Genomic DNA, 19460 nt, shown 5'->3' on the forward strand with positions numbered 1-19460 from the left:
TGAACGTATCCTTTGGCAGCTCGGCTTCCATTCACTGTGGTGAAGCACTGTTTTGATATGATCTGATCGCCATAGACTTCTTCAATTATACCGGCGTCATTGGGGAACCGCATTACCTGATGGTATGATGACGCTACCGAACGCATGGCATGCAGCCATGTTCTGCCCAGGATGATGTTGTAGGTGGAGGGGACCTTCAATACCCAGAACTCTACTTGTTTTGTTACGCTTCCTGCTCTGACTGGAAGGATTATTTTGCCGACAGGCCACTCTGGCATGGAGTTGAATCCAATTAGGGGAGAAACTGCAGGTGCCAAGTCTTTGTCTTGCAGCTTTAGTTGCTTGAATGTGTCGTAATACATGATCTCACATGAACTACCCTGGTCAATCAGAATCCGCTTGACGTCAAAATCCTTGACTCGGAGAGTGACAACCAGGGCATCATTATGGGGACAGTAAATTCGTTCCAAGTCCTTATCCGAAAAGGACATGACGTTTGTTGCCTCTGTCCTCCCCTTCTTGATGGCAGGTTGGGCACTTAATACTTCCCTAAAGTGCTCAGCCTTCTTGATTGAACCCCTGAGCTCGCATACGCGCTCAGGTTCAAAAACTCCATGAATTACATTGATAATGCCTTGAGGTGGTGCATCGATTGGCATTCTATTGGGATGGTCATTATAATCTTGGGGGGCCGGTTGCGCTCCTCCTTCAATGTATTTGTCCAAGTGGCCTGCTGCCACCAATTCTTCCAAGTGCTGTCTCAGTGGCGTGCAATTCTCAGTTCGGTGCCCCTTTTCTTTGTGGAAGGTGCACCGTGATCTGTCGTCGTAATTCTTCTGAGCTTCCCCTAGCTTGGCTGGCCACTTGACAAATGGCTCGTCTTTTATTTCGCTCAGAATCCGATATATTAGTTTTTTGAATACCGTTGTTATGGCAGTGCGGATTCTCAACCATCTTTTGTCTGGGTCTTCTCCGTTATCTCGTCTGCCACGCCCGTTTTTGTTCTGCCTATCTACTGTATTGACCTTTGCTGAGGCCTTCTTTTCTGGTACCGTGGTTGCACTAGTTTTCGCTTTTGCACGTGCGCCATCCTCTTCTACCCTGATGTGCTGATGCACTCTTTCCATCAGGGCCTCCATGGTGAGGGGTGGCGCCATGGTAATTGAATCCCTTAGTCGGTTTCCTACTGGTAGGCCTCTTTTATATTGCGCAATGGCTAGATTGGTGGGGTAGTCTCCAATCTGGTTGAATGTCTCCCAGTAGCGACTGTTGTAAGATCTGAGGGTCTCTTTTTCACCCATGTCGATGGAGAGTAACTGGTCTATCTCCACCGGTGTTTTAGTGTTTGTTCGGAATCTCGTTACGAACGCCTCTGCCAATTGGGCCCAGGAGGCTATGCTGCCCTCTGGGAGCTTTTCGAACCAAGTCAAGCCTAGGTCGCCCAGACTTGACGGGAAGAGTATGCACATTAGGGCCTCGTTTCGCCTGTACACAGCCATGACTTGGCGAAAGTGGCTCAAGTGAGAATACGGGTCCGTCTTCCCTTCATATGTATTGAATTTCGGCTGAAGGAAGCCTGATGGCAGGGGCGCATTTTCGATCGCTGGGACAAACGGCGAAGTCTGTAGTCTTGCCAATGCCTTGTCCGTTGGTTCGTAGGCCGGTCGTGGTATTGGCATTCCAACCTCAACGCTTCCATGCGTTCGAGGAGCCAACCGTTGTAAGGCCGAAACTCGGTGTGGATCCCTTGCCCTGGCATCCTCCTTGCATCGTGCTTTTTCTTCGAGCACGGTTCGTAAGTCGGATGACCTGGGCAGATCTGTTTGTCTTGATCTGGTTTGGTGTGAATGTGAAGGCCAATACGTGCTTCCTTCAGTGTATGATCTTTCGGATCTCGTCCTCTCAGACCTGGAGTGACGAGTTCTGGAAGATAAGGAATGAGTGTCGCCTGCCCTGAGGCTTCTGCTTTCTCCTTGGGAGGGTGTAGTGTTCCTACTACGATTCTCTGAGTGGCGAGGGGGCGTCATGTGCTTGCGCCCCTCTCCTGTCGCCACCTCTTTAGTCTTCATCTGGCGTTTCAAAGCCTCCATGTCCGCCGCCATCTTTCGAATTAGTTCATCTTGTTCCTTCACGCGATCTTCCAGGGCTTGAGGATCAATCCTCCTCCTTTGCCTGTCAGGACTTTGAGAGTGACGAGGGCTGCTATTCCGCCTTCCCCTGCCACTCCTCCTGGAATTATGTTGTTGGGGCTCCAAGTCCGCCATGGGAGGGACAGCAGGTAACCCTTCATGCCTTGCGCCCCCTTCTGGAGTTAGTCCGTCGACGGCGGACTGTGGCAAGTCTTCAATGTGTGCCATTGAATGAAAAAAGGAGAAGCTTAGTCAAGAGGTTTTTGTTTTTGTCTGTTCTTCCCACAGACGGCGCCAATTGTACGGGGAGGAAATAATTATCCTCGTATAATCCTGTTGACCAAGTCCACGCTCCTCCGTACGACGTCGCTTTATCACCTGAAAATACAAACGTGAGCTAGCCGGCGGGTGTGTGCCGGAAACCTCTCCGATGCCTAAGTCAGTAAGCTTGACAAATAGACAAAGCTCTATGTTCTCAGAAAGAATTGTGTTCAATTACCTCCTCCAAGGTGATGCTTGTGAGCTTTTATAAGTTTCCGTGGCGCAATCCTAGTAGGACTTGTACTTCTCCATGCAGAGTCCTCCTAGGATTCATTCTCCTAAGGATAATGCTTATCCTTTTACACCCTCCCCCACTACTTAAACCAAGTGGGATGGTTTTCTTTATGGCCGAACTTCCATTTGACCGAAGTAAAATTGGCTATACCGACCCACAAAGGGCCGAACTATCCTTAGCTCGGTCTTCTCCTCTAACTCCTTACTTCGGCTGCCCTGTTCAACCTTGGTGTGCTTGGATCAAACTTCCAAGTAACAAGTTTTGACCGACCTAACCATTGTAAGTCACGACCGGACTAACTCCGAAACTGGCCTTCCCAGAACATACTGCGACCGGACTAACTCTGAGACTGGCCTAACTCCGAGTTGCCTCCGGACCGGAGTACCTTTACTCTTCCTTGGGCCGACGCAACTACCTCTTCTTGAGCCGGAGTAATCACACCTCCTTGGGCCGGAGTAACTTTGCCGGAGTAACCTTGCTCTCCTGGGCCGGAGTATCCTTTACGGCCTTTTTTACTCAGTCCTTCGCGTTTTGGGCCTCAAAGCCCAACTCGCAGCTCGGCCCAATTTTTCCCAAAAATTACCCTCTCAGTGCACTTTTTGACTTATTGGCTTATATGGATTGAGTTTGGGTTGGGTTTGATGTGATGTATTAGAGAGGTGATGTGATTTAAATAAGATGATGTGACTTAAATATGATAGTAACTTTTTGACTTTTTGTATTATTTAGTTTATGCCAAACCAATGTTTATTCTTTTACAGATTTAGAACGGTATAACTCATCTCTTGTTGATTATTCTTTTGCAGATTTAGAACAGTATAACTCATCTCTTGTTGATCTCTCGATTAATATATGTGAGATAATTTCAACTTCGACAATGGTCATTATAATTTAAACAACAGTCACATCCTCCATAAAAAAATGAACGTAAAATTATGTCCAGAAACAGAAACAAACGCACACAAAAAGAGATAAATTATGCAATTTGTTTTTAACAAAATTAAATATTTAATTTGATGAATTACAAAAGTAGCATTTGGTTTTATTTTGAAATTATGATTTCGATCAAAAAAATTTAAAATTATTTTTAAAATTCATAACCAAACATTCAATTCAAAACTATTTTTAAAACTCATAACCAAATTCTTTTCAAAACTCTTTTTTTAAAACAAAAAAAATTCAATTTTTAAATTGTATTCTTTAAAATTATTTTTTATTTTTTTGAAAATATTTTTTTCAGAAAATATTATTTTTATTTTTCAAAAAAAATATTTTGTTATTTTAATAATTTGTTATGATTTAAATATATATGGACAATTCAAAATTTTTTAAAATTTACAAAAATTAAATATTTTAAAAAATAAAAAATATTTATTTTTTTAAAAAAAACATTTAAAATATTTTAAAAATTAAAATATTTAAAATATTTTTTTAAAAAAATATAACACAAATGTAATAAATACAGCATACATTAAAAAAATAAATATTTACAATAAAAAATGTTAACCTAAAAAAATAAAATTAAGAAATTTCTTAAATATTAAAAAATATAAAACCAAAATAATTTTAAAATATAACTCAAAACTCTTTTCAACACTCATAACCAAATATGCTTTCTCTTTTGAAAAACTTATATTTCAAAATATAATTTCACACTCAAATCATGATTTTAAAACTAAATCAAATGGATATTTTATAATAAAAAAAAGAGAAAGTATAAAGATTTAAGAGAAATCCAAAAAAAAATTTAAAGGAAAAAATTTTAAAAAAATGATTTTTTTTCATTTTGAATAATTTTTTTTTATAAAAAATTGAGTAGGGTTACATAACTTTCTAATTTGACATGCTAATGTCCATAATGATTGATATTTGATTAGGGCCCGAAAATAGAGCCCAAATTAATCAGTGAGCTAAGTCAAATGGATCCAAACCTTGTTTAACGGGCCGCAATCCTTTGGACAAGATAATAATATCCTTGCATGTCTATACAAATATATAAAATTTATATATTTATAGATCAATATGTCATTATGTGACTTTAATTACAATAGCTGAATGCAACCAAAAATTTGCAGTTGTTTATTCTAATTTGCGGTAATTACAGTTTAGTGAAATTTTTACAAAATATTTATAGATTAATAAAATAGTTTATAAAATTGGCCATTAATTATTTTGTTTTAATTTAAAAATGTTGTAATTCACCTTTCTAAGTTCTAGTATGTATAATGTATGCATCTATCTAGAGAAACTATAAGGTGTGTACCATATACACTTTATTATATATTTTTGTAATATAATTTGTGGTTGAAAAATGAAGTTAACATTTTGTGGTAGTATTATGCATTTTTGTAATAAATGCATAATATTACAAAATGAAGTTCACATTTTGTAGTATTATACATTTTTTTATCCAAACATTTTCTAATTACAAAATGTATAACAATAACACAAAAATACATAACTTTATTTCTCAACTACAAATTATCATAACTCTTACAAAAACATATATATATATATATATATATAATTTTTACTACAAAAATATATAACAATATGCATATGATACATACCGTGTTTCCCATCTATCTAAGGCTTCAATAGCGTTGACACAATGGGAGGAGGTGAGAATCCACACCCAAGACTTTCAATTTGAGAAATAATAATATTTTTATCTCTTGAATGGCAAATAATATATATATATATATATATAAATTAAAATTAAAATTTTTATTTTTATATATATTTATAGGATAAATTACAAATACATTTTTGGGATTTTTTTTTTAAATATGGATTGCTCTTATAGTTTAAAAAATTACAAATATTCCATCGTCAAATTTTTTTATTTTAACAAAATTAATTGAAAAAATGAAATTTATAACTGTTCTCCTATATAATGATAAAATTACTAAAATTATTAATTGAAATAAATTTCTGACATCATTAAAAAATATTAATTGACTTGATAATTTATTAATAAATGGGTCATTTGTTATGAAATTAAAAATTTCAAAGGGCGAGATATAATTTCTACAATTATAAAAAGTAAATTGTATTTTAAGTAAAACTCATAAAATATATTTATAATTTACCTATATTTTATATATACACATGTATATGCCAAGAAAGAGAGCGTGTAAAAGTGAGGTTAGAATTCACAAAAAGTCGGCTGAGCATAAAAATTGAAAAAATTGTAAATTAGTCCGGTTTAAACCAATTCGCAGTTTAGTTTGGTTTGATTTTTTCAATGAACGATTTGATTTTAATTTTTAAAATATGCAAACCGTACTTTAGGATTTGGTTTGTGATTTTATAGTTACAAATCCAATTGAAATGGAATTGGACCATTTAGATTATGCCTCCGTTTGGGAAGTGGGTTGGCTTTTTGACTTTTTGGCTTTTTTGGCTATTTTAGCCTGGGCTAAAAAGCTTGGTTTGGGAAGGACTTTTTGGCTTTTTGGCTTTTTTGACTTTTTTTGTGAGAGAAGAATGTAATGATTATAGGTTGGATGTGATGTTTTGTTTGTTATGGCTAAAATAGCCTATTTTGTTTTTTGTGGCTAAAATAGCCAAAAAAGCCTGAAAAAGCCCTTGCCAAACACAGGCTATATAATTTGTTACAGTATGTAATACTAAAATATTTTATTAGTATCCAATATATATTATATAATCCAAGCAAAAACGTTATTGGTTCATTGAATCTCAAAGTTTTTAACTTATTTTCATAAATTTTTGAATTAAAAAGTTATAAAAATACACATGACACATTGTCATTGGTTCTTCTATTTTGATATTTTAATTAAATCCTTTGTTGATATGGAAAATCTTTTAAATTTATTAATTTATAACTATTCATGGTATCTATTATCATTACTATCTATATCCATATTCTATATCTATAATTTTAAATTTCAAAATTACTTTTACAAAAAGTCAAAAAATATATTTTAGCCATATCTTTTATCAAAATCTAAGTCACGTCTAATTTAAATATGGAAAAAATTAAAATAATATTTCAAATGTAATTTTATCCTTATAAAACTTGAACATATTTATATTTTTTTGAAAAATAAAATATAAATATGACATGAAACACGTGTAAATAGAATTTCAAAACAAAAATTTAATCATACTTAACCCCACAACTAATTTAAAATTTAGAAGAAAAATCGAAATGAAATTTTAATAATAATTTATAAAGAGTTATAAAATTCAAGTATACACGTCCTAATCCTATTAAGAAAATATGAAATTAAAACTTAAAATTTTAAATATAAAGTTTAAATTAATAATTAACACTTCACTTTTCTTAAGCAAGTTCTAGGCCAAAAGTATAGCACATACCGGTCTAATATTGGATAATTTTTCAAACGTAAATATACCTTAATATTAATAAAATAGACATTAGTTATATTTTAAGAATAAATATATAAAATTCATAATTAAAATTTTAAAATGTTAATAAATATGCAAAAAAAAATTATATACATATCTCTTATTTTTATGATATATATATATATATATATATATTTATTTATTTATTTATTTATAACAATTTAATACAAATAAATAAATAAGTAGACAAGTAACTCATGGATTGATTTTCAAGCAACAATTCTCCAATAACTGGATTTAGGATAATAATGGTATAAAAGTCAACCCGAAATTGGTTTTTAGGCTATGTTTATTGTCTAATCCAGTTGTAGCACTCATAATCTAACATATGCTCCTTACAATCTACAAAATTATTATATAATTTATCTAATCATTTACCGAATATTTATTGATAAATAAATTTTCTTAGCTAGGTTCGAGTGTAGGATTATAACATGACTCATGATATATCAAATTCAACTTGGTTTTGGATTAAATTTTTTCATATAAAAATATATCTAAATAATAATTTAATAGATTTTATGCCCAGGTTTACATTTTTTAATAATGAAAACAATATCGTTTAGATATATTTTAATAGATTGAATATTAACAAATAAAATTTTGCCCAAGTTTATATTTTTTAATAAACATGCATAAATATGTACATATTTATTATTTTCCTTATTAAATATATGTATTTACCAATTTAAAATAGGGAAAATTGGCCTAAGGTCCCTCCTCTACTTTTGATATGAGGAGAGGTCCTTTATAATATGTTTTGATGGCTAAGGTCCCTCAAATTTATTTTAGGTTATAAAGTACCTAAATTACCCTTCCTTTATAACATAAATTTGTTTGAATATTATATGGTTGAGTTAACTGATACATTTTGGAAACCGAATTTGAAGGGGAGATTTTGTCGGAGTTTTCGTCGGAGATTTCAGTGGAGATTTCTTCGGAGATTTCAGTGGAGTTGACGAGAAAGATTGCTACGATCGTGTAGATTTTGTTGGAGATTTCGTCGGAGATTTCAGTGGTGTGATAGTGTATTGATCGCGTAGATTTTCAGTGGAGTTGAATCAGGTTTGTTTTCGATGGAGATAGCACATGCATTTTGATATTTGTTTTGAATTTTTGTGTAGAGAGAGGCCAGCTTGATAGAGTTGATTTTTATTTTTGGAATTAATTTTTTATTATTTGTTTTTTAATCAATTTGAAAGAGTGTTGATCGCGTAGGTTTTTGAGTTGAGTTGGATTAGGTTTGTTTTCGATTTAGATTCCAAATGTATTTTGATTTTTGTTTAGAGAGAGGCCAGCTTGATAGAGTTGATTTTTATTTTTGGAATTAATTTTTCATTCTTTGTTTTTTTGATCAATTTCAGATAGTGTTGACAGTGTAGGTGATTTTGATGTTTAGAGTTCATTTTTGGTGCTCTGTTTTTTATCAACATGATGATGAATTATAGTTGTGTTCTATGTTTTTTCAAACCAGAGAAATTTCATTTTCTGCACTATTGTTTGTGTAGTCCAGAGGAAATTATAAGTGCATATGGACATATTATTAGAAGTTTGTAATGGAGATAGAATATGAGAAAGTCAATGTAAGTTCATAAATTTCTCTATACTTGTATTTGTAGTTCAGAGAAAATTGTAAGTTTGTTACTCACTTTCAGTTTGTAGTTCAGAGAAAAGTATTTCTCTGGACTTGTATTCTATGTGATTTTTTTTCTATAATTGTGTTTAATTGTTAGCAGTAAATTTCTCTGTGATTCATTAAGTTTCTGTGATTTTGTTTTTTATCATCTTGAAGGTGAATATCAGTTTGTAGATGTCTTTGGAGTTTTATTTTAAGTTCAGAGAAAATTATAATTTTTAGAAATTTCTCTGACCAGAGATGTTGTTATTGTGAAGTGTTTGTGTGATTTTTTTTGTTGTTTTTTGTTTCAGTTTTAATGGACAGTGCAGTGTTGTTGCTGTGCAAATATGGGAATGATACTATTGTCATTAATGTTTCATGCGAATTGAATTTTGAGGAATTGGTTGGCATTTTGTGTAAAACATGGGAGAATTTGAAACCTGAGACTATGTGTATTTCATATTCTATTTTGGGCCATCCGAATTGTATGGTTCGAAATAATATTGATTTTCTGAATATGTTGAGGGTTGTTTGTGCATGCGGTGTTGATATAGTTGATGTTTCAGTTAGTAGATGTAGTACTTCTGATGAAGAGGATGAAGTGGGGTCTAATTGGGTAGATGTTGTGGATGGTGAGTGTGATAGGCTGGTGGATGTTGAAAGGAATTCACTCTCTAAGTTTTGTTCTCACCAAGAAAATGTGTTATTGTCGGCTAGTTGGCGGAATAATATTACGAGTGTTGGACAAAAGTTTGAGGGTGGTGTGGTTGAGTTCCGTACTTTTTTATGCAAGTATGCTATTGAGGTTGGTTTTCAGTTTACGTATGTTAAAAATGACAAGCTGAGGGTTACGGCAGAATGTGCATATAAGGAATCAAGGGGATGTATGTGGCGTGTACATGCTTCTGTTGAAAAAACAAATGGGTTCTTCTACATAAGGACTTTGAACAATGAACATACGTGTGGTGTGGCGGTTCGTACGAGTAAACATTCGAGGATGACTTCCAGCTTGGTTTCTGGGCTGATACTTGAAGAGGTAAGTGCAAAACCTTTAACTCGTCCAGTGGATGTTGTGAAAGGAATGAAAGACAAGTATGGGGTCTCAATTAGTTATAACTGTGGTTGGTTGAGTGTTGAGAAAGCAAAATGTAGTACATATGGGGATTCTTGTTTGTCATTTGATCAATTACGGTGGTATTTTGATGAGGCATTGAAGAACAATCCAGGGAGTCGTTTTGAGTTAGATTTTGAAGATAACAAGCGTTTCAAAAGAGTGTTTGTGGCTTTTCATGCATGCATTGCTGGTTTCAAATATTGTCGGTCATTGCTTTTTCTTGATGGAACATTTTTGAAAGGACGATACAAAGGAGTTATGCTTGCTGCAACGGGGAAAGATGGGAATGAAGGTAATTGTAAATATATCTATTTTTATCTAAGTATGTGAATTTTCTATACATGTAGGAATTGAGTGAATGTGAATTTTCTCTGGTTTTGGCCACTGTGTGGATTTTCTATTGTTGTGGCCACTGTGAGAATTTTCAATGGATTTTTGTCAGTGTATGAATTTTCTCTGGATGTTGTCATTGTGTGAATTGTATCTGTAGGTGGTCACTAAGTGAATTTTCTCTGTATATTATGATTGTGTGAATTTTCTCTGTAGCTGGTCACTAAGTCAATTTTCTCTGGATGTTGCCAATGTGTGAATTTTCTCTGGATGTTGGCAGTGTCAAACTTCTCTTGTTGTTTTATTGGTCTATTTTTCTCTGTTGTTTTGTAGGTGGTCACTAAGTGAATTTTCTCTGTATATTATGATTGTGTGAATTTTCTCTGTAGCTGGTCACTTATTCAATTTTCTCTGGATGTTGCCAATGTGTGAATTTTCTCTGGATGTTTATTGTTCTATTTTTCTCTGCATGTGTGTACCTAATATGCTTGTTCCTATTTGTTTTGTAGGTTTTTTTCCTGTAGCTTTTGCTGTTGTTGATGCTGAGAATAAAGACAATTGGTGTTGGTTTCTTGAACATTTATATGGAGTATTAGGATCAGAAAGGGTGATAAGTTTCATATCAGATCGACATTGTGGAATTGTGGAGGGAATTGCTAGGTTTTTCCCTAACTGCTTTCATGGATTTTGTCTGGAACATCTAAAGAGAAATTTGAGGGATAAGTTGTCATGTGGAAACACAAATTTGGTTAGGGAGACGATTGTGTCCAAGTTTTCAGAATGTGCATATGCTCCAACAAAGGCATCATTTCATTTCAAGTTAAATGAGTTAAAAAGTGAGGGAGGAGACATTGTGAGTGTTTTCTTGAGAAGTTTACCATATGAAAATTGGAGTGATGCATATTTTGCAGGGAAACGTTATGGTGAGATGTATTCAAATGTTGCTGAGTCATTCAATTCATGGATACGAGAAGCTCGGCACTTGCCAATAACAAATTTGGTGGACATGATACGGTTGCAAATCATGAATATGAGGTCTGATAGGAGGCTGCTCTCTAGTAAATGGAATAAAATTTTGTGTCCTCGTATGGATAGTGTGTTGGAGAAGTCTTTTTTGGACGGGAGGACATGGAATGTGAGTTTATCATCTGATAATGTCTTTGAAGTGCATTGTTTTCCTTCGGTTATGGTTGATCTTGGGTTGAGAACTTGTTCATGTCGAAAATGGGAAATAAATGGGTATCCATGTCAACATGCTGTTGCTGCAATTTTTAGGAGTGGAAAGAATTTGAATTCATTTGTTGAACCATTTTTTCATGCTGATATGTATCGTCAAGCATACTCCTTTTCGATTGGCCCAGTTCCAACTGTTGAAAAACCTGTGTGTAGCATTGAAGATGCTATGATTTTACCTCCATTGAGCAAGAGACCTGCTGGGAGGCCGAAGAAGAACAGAATTGCTTCTACTGGAGAGTTTAAAAGGGTGATTAAGTGTAGTCGCTGTGAGAGTATTGGTCACCATAATAAGAGGACATGCAAGGAACCTTTGTTAAATAGTTGAGGATTATACATTTTATTGATGGAATAATACATTTGATGATTACTTTGTGTATTTTGTTTTGTGAAATTTATTTTTTGGACAGTGTATATAATAATATCAATCAAATTCATCCAGAGAAATTTTTCAATATGAGTTAAAGTGTGTTTGTTGATATATACTATAGGCAGTGGGTTTGTAGTACCTGTAAAATTCATCCAGAGAAATTTTCCTATGGCAGAGAAAATTCTGTGTGTTGTGTTTTGAAGCTTCATATTCATCCACATAAATTTGACAATGGCAGACTAAAGTACTGTGTGGATTGTGTTTTTTCAATTTGATAATTGTTTTGTACTAACACAGTGCATTAGAGATTGAATGATCATATAGGCACCTTCTTTGGTGAGATAGGAGTTAAATTTATCTGTAAATTTCTGGTAGCTTCATATCAGTCATTTCAAGAAATGTGCACAGCAGACAGAGGATTCAAAAAATTTCTCTGAGTTGAGAATTTCTCTGGACCAGGATAGAATTTCTCTGGACTCACTTGAACTCAGAAATTTGTGTCAAAGCCAGAGAAATTTTCATCCAGAGAAATTTTTCACCAACAGAGAAAACTATATGGGCATTGTGGTCTGAAATTTGAAACTCATGCAATGAAATTTTCCAGTGGCAGATAAAATTATTGTGTGCTTTGTGTTTTGTTGAGTTTGATGATTGTTTTGTACCAACACAAAGTTTTACAGATTACATGATCATATAGGCATCCCCTTGGGACGATACAAGTTAAATTTCTCTGTGAATTTCTGGTAGTTTATACCAGAGAAATTTCTGCAGACAATTTTCTCTGGTAGACAATTGTTGAAATTTACATTAGCCGAAATAAAAAAAAAAATGAAATTTAGATTAGTCAAGAAAGGATATATACATATACGTCAAGGATCATCATTCCTTCAATGTATGAACAAGAAAGGATATATACATATATGTGAGACAATTTTCTCTGTGTGGATATGTACATTGTCTTCCTTTCACTAGTTTCACTATTACATTTATGGTTCTTCTGGGGGTATTTCAATTGGTTCAGTCCATGACCTGCCAACTTCGGTCACAAATCTCTCTATGAGTTCTGCCCTCATCAACCTTATCTCTTGTGTGGATAATTTGGATTTGATAGGTTCATGCTTGCTATATTGTTTCATTATATAGCAGACGAAGAGGCCACAATCCAGACTGCATACAAATTATAGGTATGGTTAGTTTTAAGAAACATGCAACAGAAATTATCTTATTTATAGATGTATGAAACTTACGAATCGCTTTCTTGTTGTGGAGCATTGTTGACATACTCAAAGTCATAACTTGTGTTTTGTGAGTTAATTAATTTGAAAGAGGGTTGTGATTGAGCGTCTCTTTCAAGACAAGCTTTCAGAAAATTCTCCACGTAATCTTGCTGCAAAAAAATAATTTTTATATAAGAGAGAAATTTACGGACAAGTCAATGGGATTCTATGAAAATTATCATCACATAAAGATGATGATGGATCAGAGAAATTTGCACTCGTTACCAATTGTTTTGCATCTTTGACATATTTGTCTTCTGCATCATCCCTCCTTGGCCTCAATGAGTTGTAGAACCTCCATAAATTGTCTTGTTTGTCCAGGACAAGCAAGGTCCAGTGATTTCCATGTGTGGACTTCTCATTACCTCCAGTATTTATTGGGAAATGGAGGAACCTATAGTTCCTCCATGCTGTTTCAATATGCTTGTCAAATAAGGACACTCGAAAACTTTGATTTTCTGTCATGTTGATGAAATTCTGTGCTCAGAGAAAATCAAAAAATGGTTTTGTTAGTGAGACAACTGACTTCAAGAAGTATATTAAGAAGAGAAAGTAGAAAGTAAATTCCAGAGAAAATCAAATAAAATAGTAGTAACATACTAAGCACATGGATGTGAAAAAAAATGAGGTTGGTTGTTGTTTCTCTCTGATTTGGTCAGCCAAAAGGATCTCTCCATAGCCATCAATGACCTGAAAAATATGATTTATAATTGTAATATTGTTTTATAAAGGCTGATGGAACATTGCAGAGAAATGTTGATGAAAGGGAAAGACTTACATTGTTGGCAATTTCTTTTTGCTTTATGAGGTTTCCAATGTCTTCAAAGGTAATGATATTCAACTCACTTGTCCAAATTAAAGCTCTACAAGATGACAAAGAAGGGATTGAATTGTTGTTAATGCAACATAAGTTTGTAATTTGTTGTTTGTTATGTTCTATTTTGTTTGTTGTACTTACTCAAGCCCAGACACATTTGATATGTGCTGCAAGATGTCTTTTATATGATCTTTTATCAATCTTGAAATGGGAAGAGTTTGTGGAAAGACCCAAGATTTTGTGATGTTTATAGGTTGAGGCAAGACGTATGCATCAGCATCAAGCACTTCTTTGTCCTTTGTGCTTTGCTCAACTTGTTTTGCAGCTTGTTTTGAAGCTCTAGTCACTTTCGCAACTTTCGGATATTGGAATTCTGGATCATGCTGCTTTTCCTTCCTTTCTTTTGCCTTTAAATTTTTTATCATTGAGGTTGGATCTTTTTTGACTGTAGGCAGTGAAAATATTAGGAAAAGTGAAATTTCTCTGAAGCAACAGATGATATTTCAATATGTAAATTTATTTAATTCAATATTTTGTAGTTACCATAGAGTTTCTTCTTTTGTTTCGGTTGTTGTTTGTGTGGGATTTGCTCTTGTTGGGTTGTTGGTTGTTGTTCCAGTTGCATTCCAACTATATACAGTGAAAATCAAACAAGCCCCAAAAATGGAATAAGAAAATATACAGAGAAATGAAATGAGCAGTAGAAATATAACTAATGTGTTGAGAGAGATATAACTTCCAGAGAAAATTACCAATGACAGAGAAAATTATAATAAATAGAAATTTCTCTGAGTTATGATGGCACAAGGACATAACTTTTTGTGGCTCAAGATTTTCACTGACCTTGTGGTTGAAGTTGTGTTGGTGTTCGGTATGGTTGTGTTGCTAGTTGGACAGATAGTTCTTGAACTTGTTCATGCAATTTGGCATTTTCAGTTTCAAGCTCCGAATTTGAACACCTCAACTGTTGAATTGTTTTTGCATCGTCTGCTTTTTCAACCTCCAACATCCTTAGTTTCATTCGGATTGTGCTTTCTTTTTCTTGAAGTTCTGAGTTATGTGATGTCAGGATTCTTATTGAAATATCTTTTTCAGCAAGTAATTCCATCAAATTTCTGTCTTCTTCTTTTTTAGATTGAGACAGTGCCTTCAGTCTTTGACGTAGATCAGCAATTTGGGCATCCTTTGATTCCTCAAATTCTTCAGGCTGATGCATTGTTGAGCCACAAATGCCATCATGTTGTTGGTCCATCTGCTCATTATTTTCTTCTTCATCACTTTCATCCTTGTTCTCTTCTTCTTGTTCATCTTCATCTTCATCTTCTTGTTCACTTTCTTTCTGTTCATTTTCTTCTTCATCACTTTCTTCATCATGTTGTTGGTCCATCTGCTCATTATTTTCTTCTTCATCACTTTCTTCATCATTTTCTTTCTGTTCATTTTGTTCTTTGTCTTCTGGTTCTATTTCTTCACTTTCTTTGGTGGTTTCTTCTTCTGTGCTGCTTGCTTGATGTTCTTGTCCATTGCTGGTTTCTTTGGTGGTTTCTTCTTCTTTTTGTTCATTCCCTCCATCTTCAGATGGATCTTGTAATTTCTCCTTGAATATGACAATTGCCTTTTTTAATTCTTTCTTTGTCTTTTTGCCAAGACAAAACTCCTCAGATGGGTTTTTGACTAGCTGCTTGTTATCAATCTGTAACAGGAGACTCTTTTATTAGAGAAATGTTACAAAATTCACTCAGAGAAAAAATTCAAATAAGGAAAATAAAATTCATCTAAATGATACTAATTGGAAACAAACTTCAGAGAAAATTGTATTGGGGCAGAGAAAATTAGAGGCATGGAGTTAATTGTATGGGGCAGAGAAAATTATGAAACAGTGAAATAAACAGTGTTTATAAGTTAATGTTTTACTATATTTGTGTCAGAGAAATTTGAATTCCAGTGAAAATTCATTAGAAGGGTAGAAATAAACAGTGTTAATCAAAGATGCAAGGCACACAAGTTATGGGCAGAGAAAATTACACACAAGGAGATAAAATTTGATGGGCCAGAGAAAATTATGTGACAAAGAACATAATTCAGATATTAGAGAAAATGAATCAGGGCATATAAGTTAATGTGTTACAATTGTGGTCAGAGAAATTTGGATGGGAGAGAAAATTGATTACAATGGCAGAAATAGACCAGTGGTTAACAAAGAAGAAAACAGAAATTGATATTTCAGAGAAAATTAATCTTAATCAATCAATGCATAAGGAGGGAAACAAAGCAGTAGTCAGAGAAATTTTTGAAATTTCACTGAGATTTCGGTAGCAATAGGAATCTAACCTGTCGAGGTGCAAGAGAGTGGACTGGTGTCTTCTGCAGCTGTTTCGTCAAGGTTTGAAGGTTCCACTTGGCACATCTTGGGAAGTCTGTTGTGTTACTGTCTTCTGAGTCAATGATAGTTGCATGTTCACATAGCCAATACTGTGATGAAAATGAAAGTAAATAAAATTTTGTAAACGCACAAATTTGTAAGTATGATAACTGCAAATTTGAATGGATATTATACTTACCAGCAATGCAATGACACACCCCGTAACTTTTTCTGGAGTTCTATGCAATGCCATGATAGAATCAATCAATGTTGATGTGATTGCTTCCGGCCAATCATACTGTTTCATTGATTCAAGAGGTTCCACATACTTTATAAAAACCCAACCTATTGAATTCCCACTTGTTGCAAAAAATAGGGTGAGACACAAGTACAATGTAACAATGATTGCTACATCTTTGAAGTCAGTTGGTTGCTTGCCTTTCATTGCTTTGACCAAGGCATTTTTAAGAACAGGACCAGTGAGCCTTGTGTCCTTTTGGAATCTTCTCTTGAGGAATGCAGATTTTGGCTTTTTAGAGTATCTTAATGACATGGCTCCTTTACCTCCTTCCAAACCAAAAATCAAGGTCATGTCATTTGTTGTAAAGGTCAGGTTCTTCTTCCCAACTGTGAATGCTTTTGTTTTTTCATTGTAACATTGGATTATGGCAACTACATCATCATCGGATTTCCTAGATTTCTTTGGATCCATCCTTCCAGTGGTTAGAGCTTGAATCAAATACCAGAATGGGGTCTTTTGAAGCTCTAGAAAATGTTTTGAACTGAATTTAAGTGTTTGAAAGAAGGAGACGACAGATGAGAGGTTGGATCGGTATTGAATGCTGTAGTGAGCTCTCTTTCTGTGGAGTTTAACAGGTTTTTTCCCCCTTGAGCTTGAGTCTTTTGAAGTTGGGGTACTCATCTGGATGCTAGTTGCTTCATCAGCTTGGACTTGTGTGTTTTGGGAAGGAGTTTGTGGTGTTTTAGTGCTGGTTTTTGATCTTAGATGATAAGAGGACTGAGAGAGTTGTTCTTGCTTCCTTGGTGTTTCTAGTGTTTTGCTGCTGGTTTTTGATCCTTGTGCATAAGAAGACTGAGACAGTTTCTGTTTTTTGCTTGGTGTTTCCGGTGTTTCGCTGCCTTTACGTTTTGCCATTTCTAGACAATGATTAAAGCATAGAGATGTCAACATTAAATCCCAGAGAAAAATGGAAATGTCAGAGAAAATTACAGATAAGGGAGAAAATTGGAGATGCCAGAGAAAATTACAGATAAGAGAAAATTACAGAAAATTTGACATGTCAGAGAAAATCAACTCAGCATCATAAACATGGGAGAGAAATTTTCAATAATTGTTTAAATTACAGATAGAAGTAAACATACCAGAGAAAATGAATGATAGAAAAAAGTAAAACATGGCAAGTGAAAGAAAATTTGCATTCCACAATTAGCAAAGATAAAATAAACAAAGTAATGTAAACATGGCACTGAGAAGTATACCATATTGAAATCAAGAATTGAACAAAATAAACATACCAGAGAAAAATGCACATTCTGAAAAAAATTACACATTCTTGAGGAAATTTCCATTCCAGAGAAAATTTCAATTCATAATATTAAAATGCAAGAAAAATTTACATACACAAGCAGAGAAAATTAACCATGATAGAGACACTCAATGGAGGAAAGTGGTGCGATGTGGTCAGAGAAAATTATAAATACCAGAGAAACTTAGACAGGGGCAAGAGTGTAATTGACATTGCAGAGAAGGATACATATTCCAGAGAAATTTACAAAGCAGAGAAATTCAGAGACAAAATGACAAAACATATTCAAGAATAAGATTAAAATTCAGAGAAATAACTTTTTCTCAAAGTACATATGGCAGAGAAAATTCCAAGAAGAAACATTCATTCCAGTCCACAATATTAAAATTCCAGAGAAAATTTAAAATGACAAAGACACAAGGGAGGAAAGTGGTGCGATGTGGTCAGAGAAAATTGTAAATACCAGAGAAACTTAAGACAGAGGCAAGAGTGTAATTGACATTGCAAAGAAGGATACATATTCCAGAGAAATTTACAAAGCAGAGAAATTCAGATACAAAATGACAGAAACATATTCAAGAATAAGATCAAAATTCAGAGAAATAACTTTTTCTCATAGTACATATGGCAGAGAAAATTCCAAGAAGAAACATTCATTCCAGAGAAAATTATAAATACCAGAGAAACTTAAGACAGAGGCAAGAGTGTAATTGACATTGCAGAGAAGGATACATATTCCAGAGAAATTTAGAAAGCAGAGAAATTCAGATACAAAATGACAGTAACATATTCAAGAATAAGATCAAAATTCAGAGAAATAACTTTTTCTCAAAGTACATATGGCAGAGAAAATTCCAAGAAGAAACATTCATTCCAGTCCACAATATTAAAATTCCAGAGAAAATTTAAAATGACAAAGACACAAGGGAGGAAAGTGATGTGATGTGGTCAGAGAAAATTATAAATACCAGAGAAACTTAAGACAGAGGCAAGAAAGCAATAGACATTCTAGATTAAGATAGACATTGCAATTAAAAATACATATTACAGAGAAATTTACGGAGCAGGAAAATTTATAGACAGAATTACAGAAACATGTTCAAGAATAAGATAAAAACACAAAAAATTGTTGTGAAAATAAACTTGCCAGAGAAAATTGAAAGAAGAAAATTACATTAATCAAAAATCAGAGAAATTCAAATGCCAGAGAAATTTACAGATAAAGTCAAACAAACATGTTGAAGAATAAGTTCAAAATATACAGAAATAAATTTTTTCAAATGCAGGTAGCTTTTTATTACGAAATTGAAACCCTAATTTATGAAAGGTTATTATAAAATGCTATTAACTGTGTTTCCAGAGAAAATCTAGTTGTATTGTAGAAAAACTGACCAGAGTTAGGATGAAACTTGAATGATGAGCTGATATGGTCCGCGATGAAGATGCGACGTGACGAAGATGGACTGAGATGATGATGAGCCGTGAAAACGAAGCTTTAACGTAGGTCAGAGAAATTTGTGAGGAAGGAATGGGAATGATTTTTGGAGAGGATAACGAAGCTGTAATGTCGATGGTGCAGATGATGTTGAAACCCTAATTCTGCTGGTCTCCTGTTCGTGAAGATGCTGGATGTTTGGAATGTAACTGAGACGTCGGAATGAGTTTGGTTCTGTGTTGATTTTGGCGAGGGTATTTTGGTCCACAAAATAATT

General features: G+C 34.0%; 2 protein-coding genes across 2 annotated transcripts; one reads left to right on the forward strand and one right to left on the reverse strand.

Moving 5' to 3' along the window:
* The first annotated feature begins 7783 nt into the window (after window positions 1-7783).
* LOC145798959 (uncharacterized) lies at window positions 7784-11841 on the forward strand. Its single transcript, XM_082888397.1, has 3 exons — window positions 7784-8145; window positions 9010-10104; window positions 10652-11841. The coding sequence occupies exons 2-3, from the start codon at window positions 9015-9017 to the stop codon at window positions 11701-11703; spliced, it is 2142 nt and encodes a 713-aa protein (XP_082744523.1). The 5' UTR covers window positions 7784-8145; window positions 9010-9014; the 3' UTR covers window positions 11704-11841.
* Window positions 11842-12563: 722 nt separating this feature from the next.
* Window positions 12564-19266, reverse strand: LOC145798956 (uncharacterized). Its single transcript, XM_082888394.1, has 11 exons — window positions 19141-19266; window positions 16401-17359; window positions 16171-16311; window positions 14683-15532; window positions 14383-14469; window positions 13981-14284; window positions 13801-13885; window positions 13623-13712; window positions 13248-13499; window positions 12993-13132; window positions 12564-12912 (listed from the first exon to the last, which is right to left on the reverse strand). The coding sequence occupies exons 2-11, from the start codon at window positions 17355-17357 to the stop codon at window positions 12732-12734; spliced, it is 3087 nt and encodes a 1028-aa protein (XP_082744520.1). The 5' UTR covers window positions 17358-17359; window positions 19141-19266; the 3' UTR covers window positions 12564-12731.
* Window positions 19267-19460: the final 194 nt, after the last annotated feature.

Source organism: Camellia sinensis, chromosome 9, assembly GCF_055761805.1.
Source record: "Camellia sinensis isolate YWXY chromosome 9, ASM5576180v1, whole genome shotgun sequence".
NCBI classification, from domain to species: domain Eukaryota; kingdom Viridiplantae; phylum Streptophyta; class Magnoliopsida; order Ericales; family Theaceae; genus Camellia; species Camellia sinensis.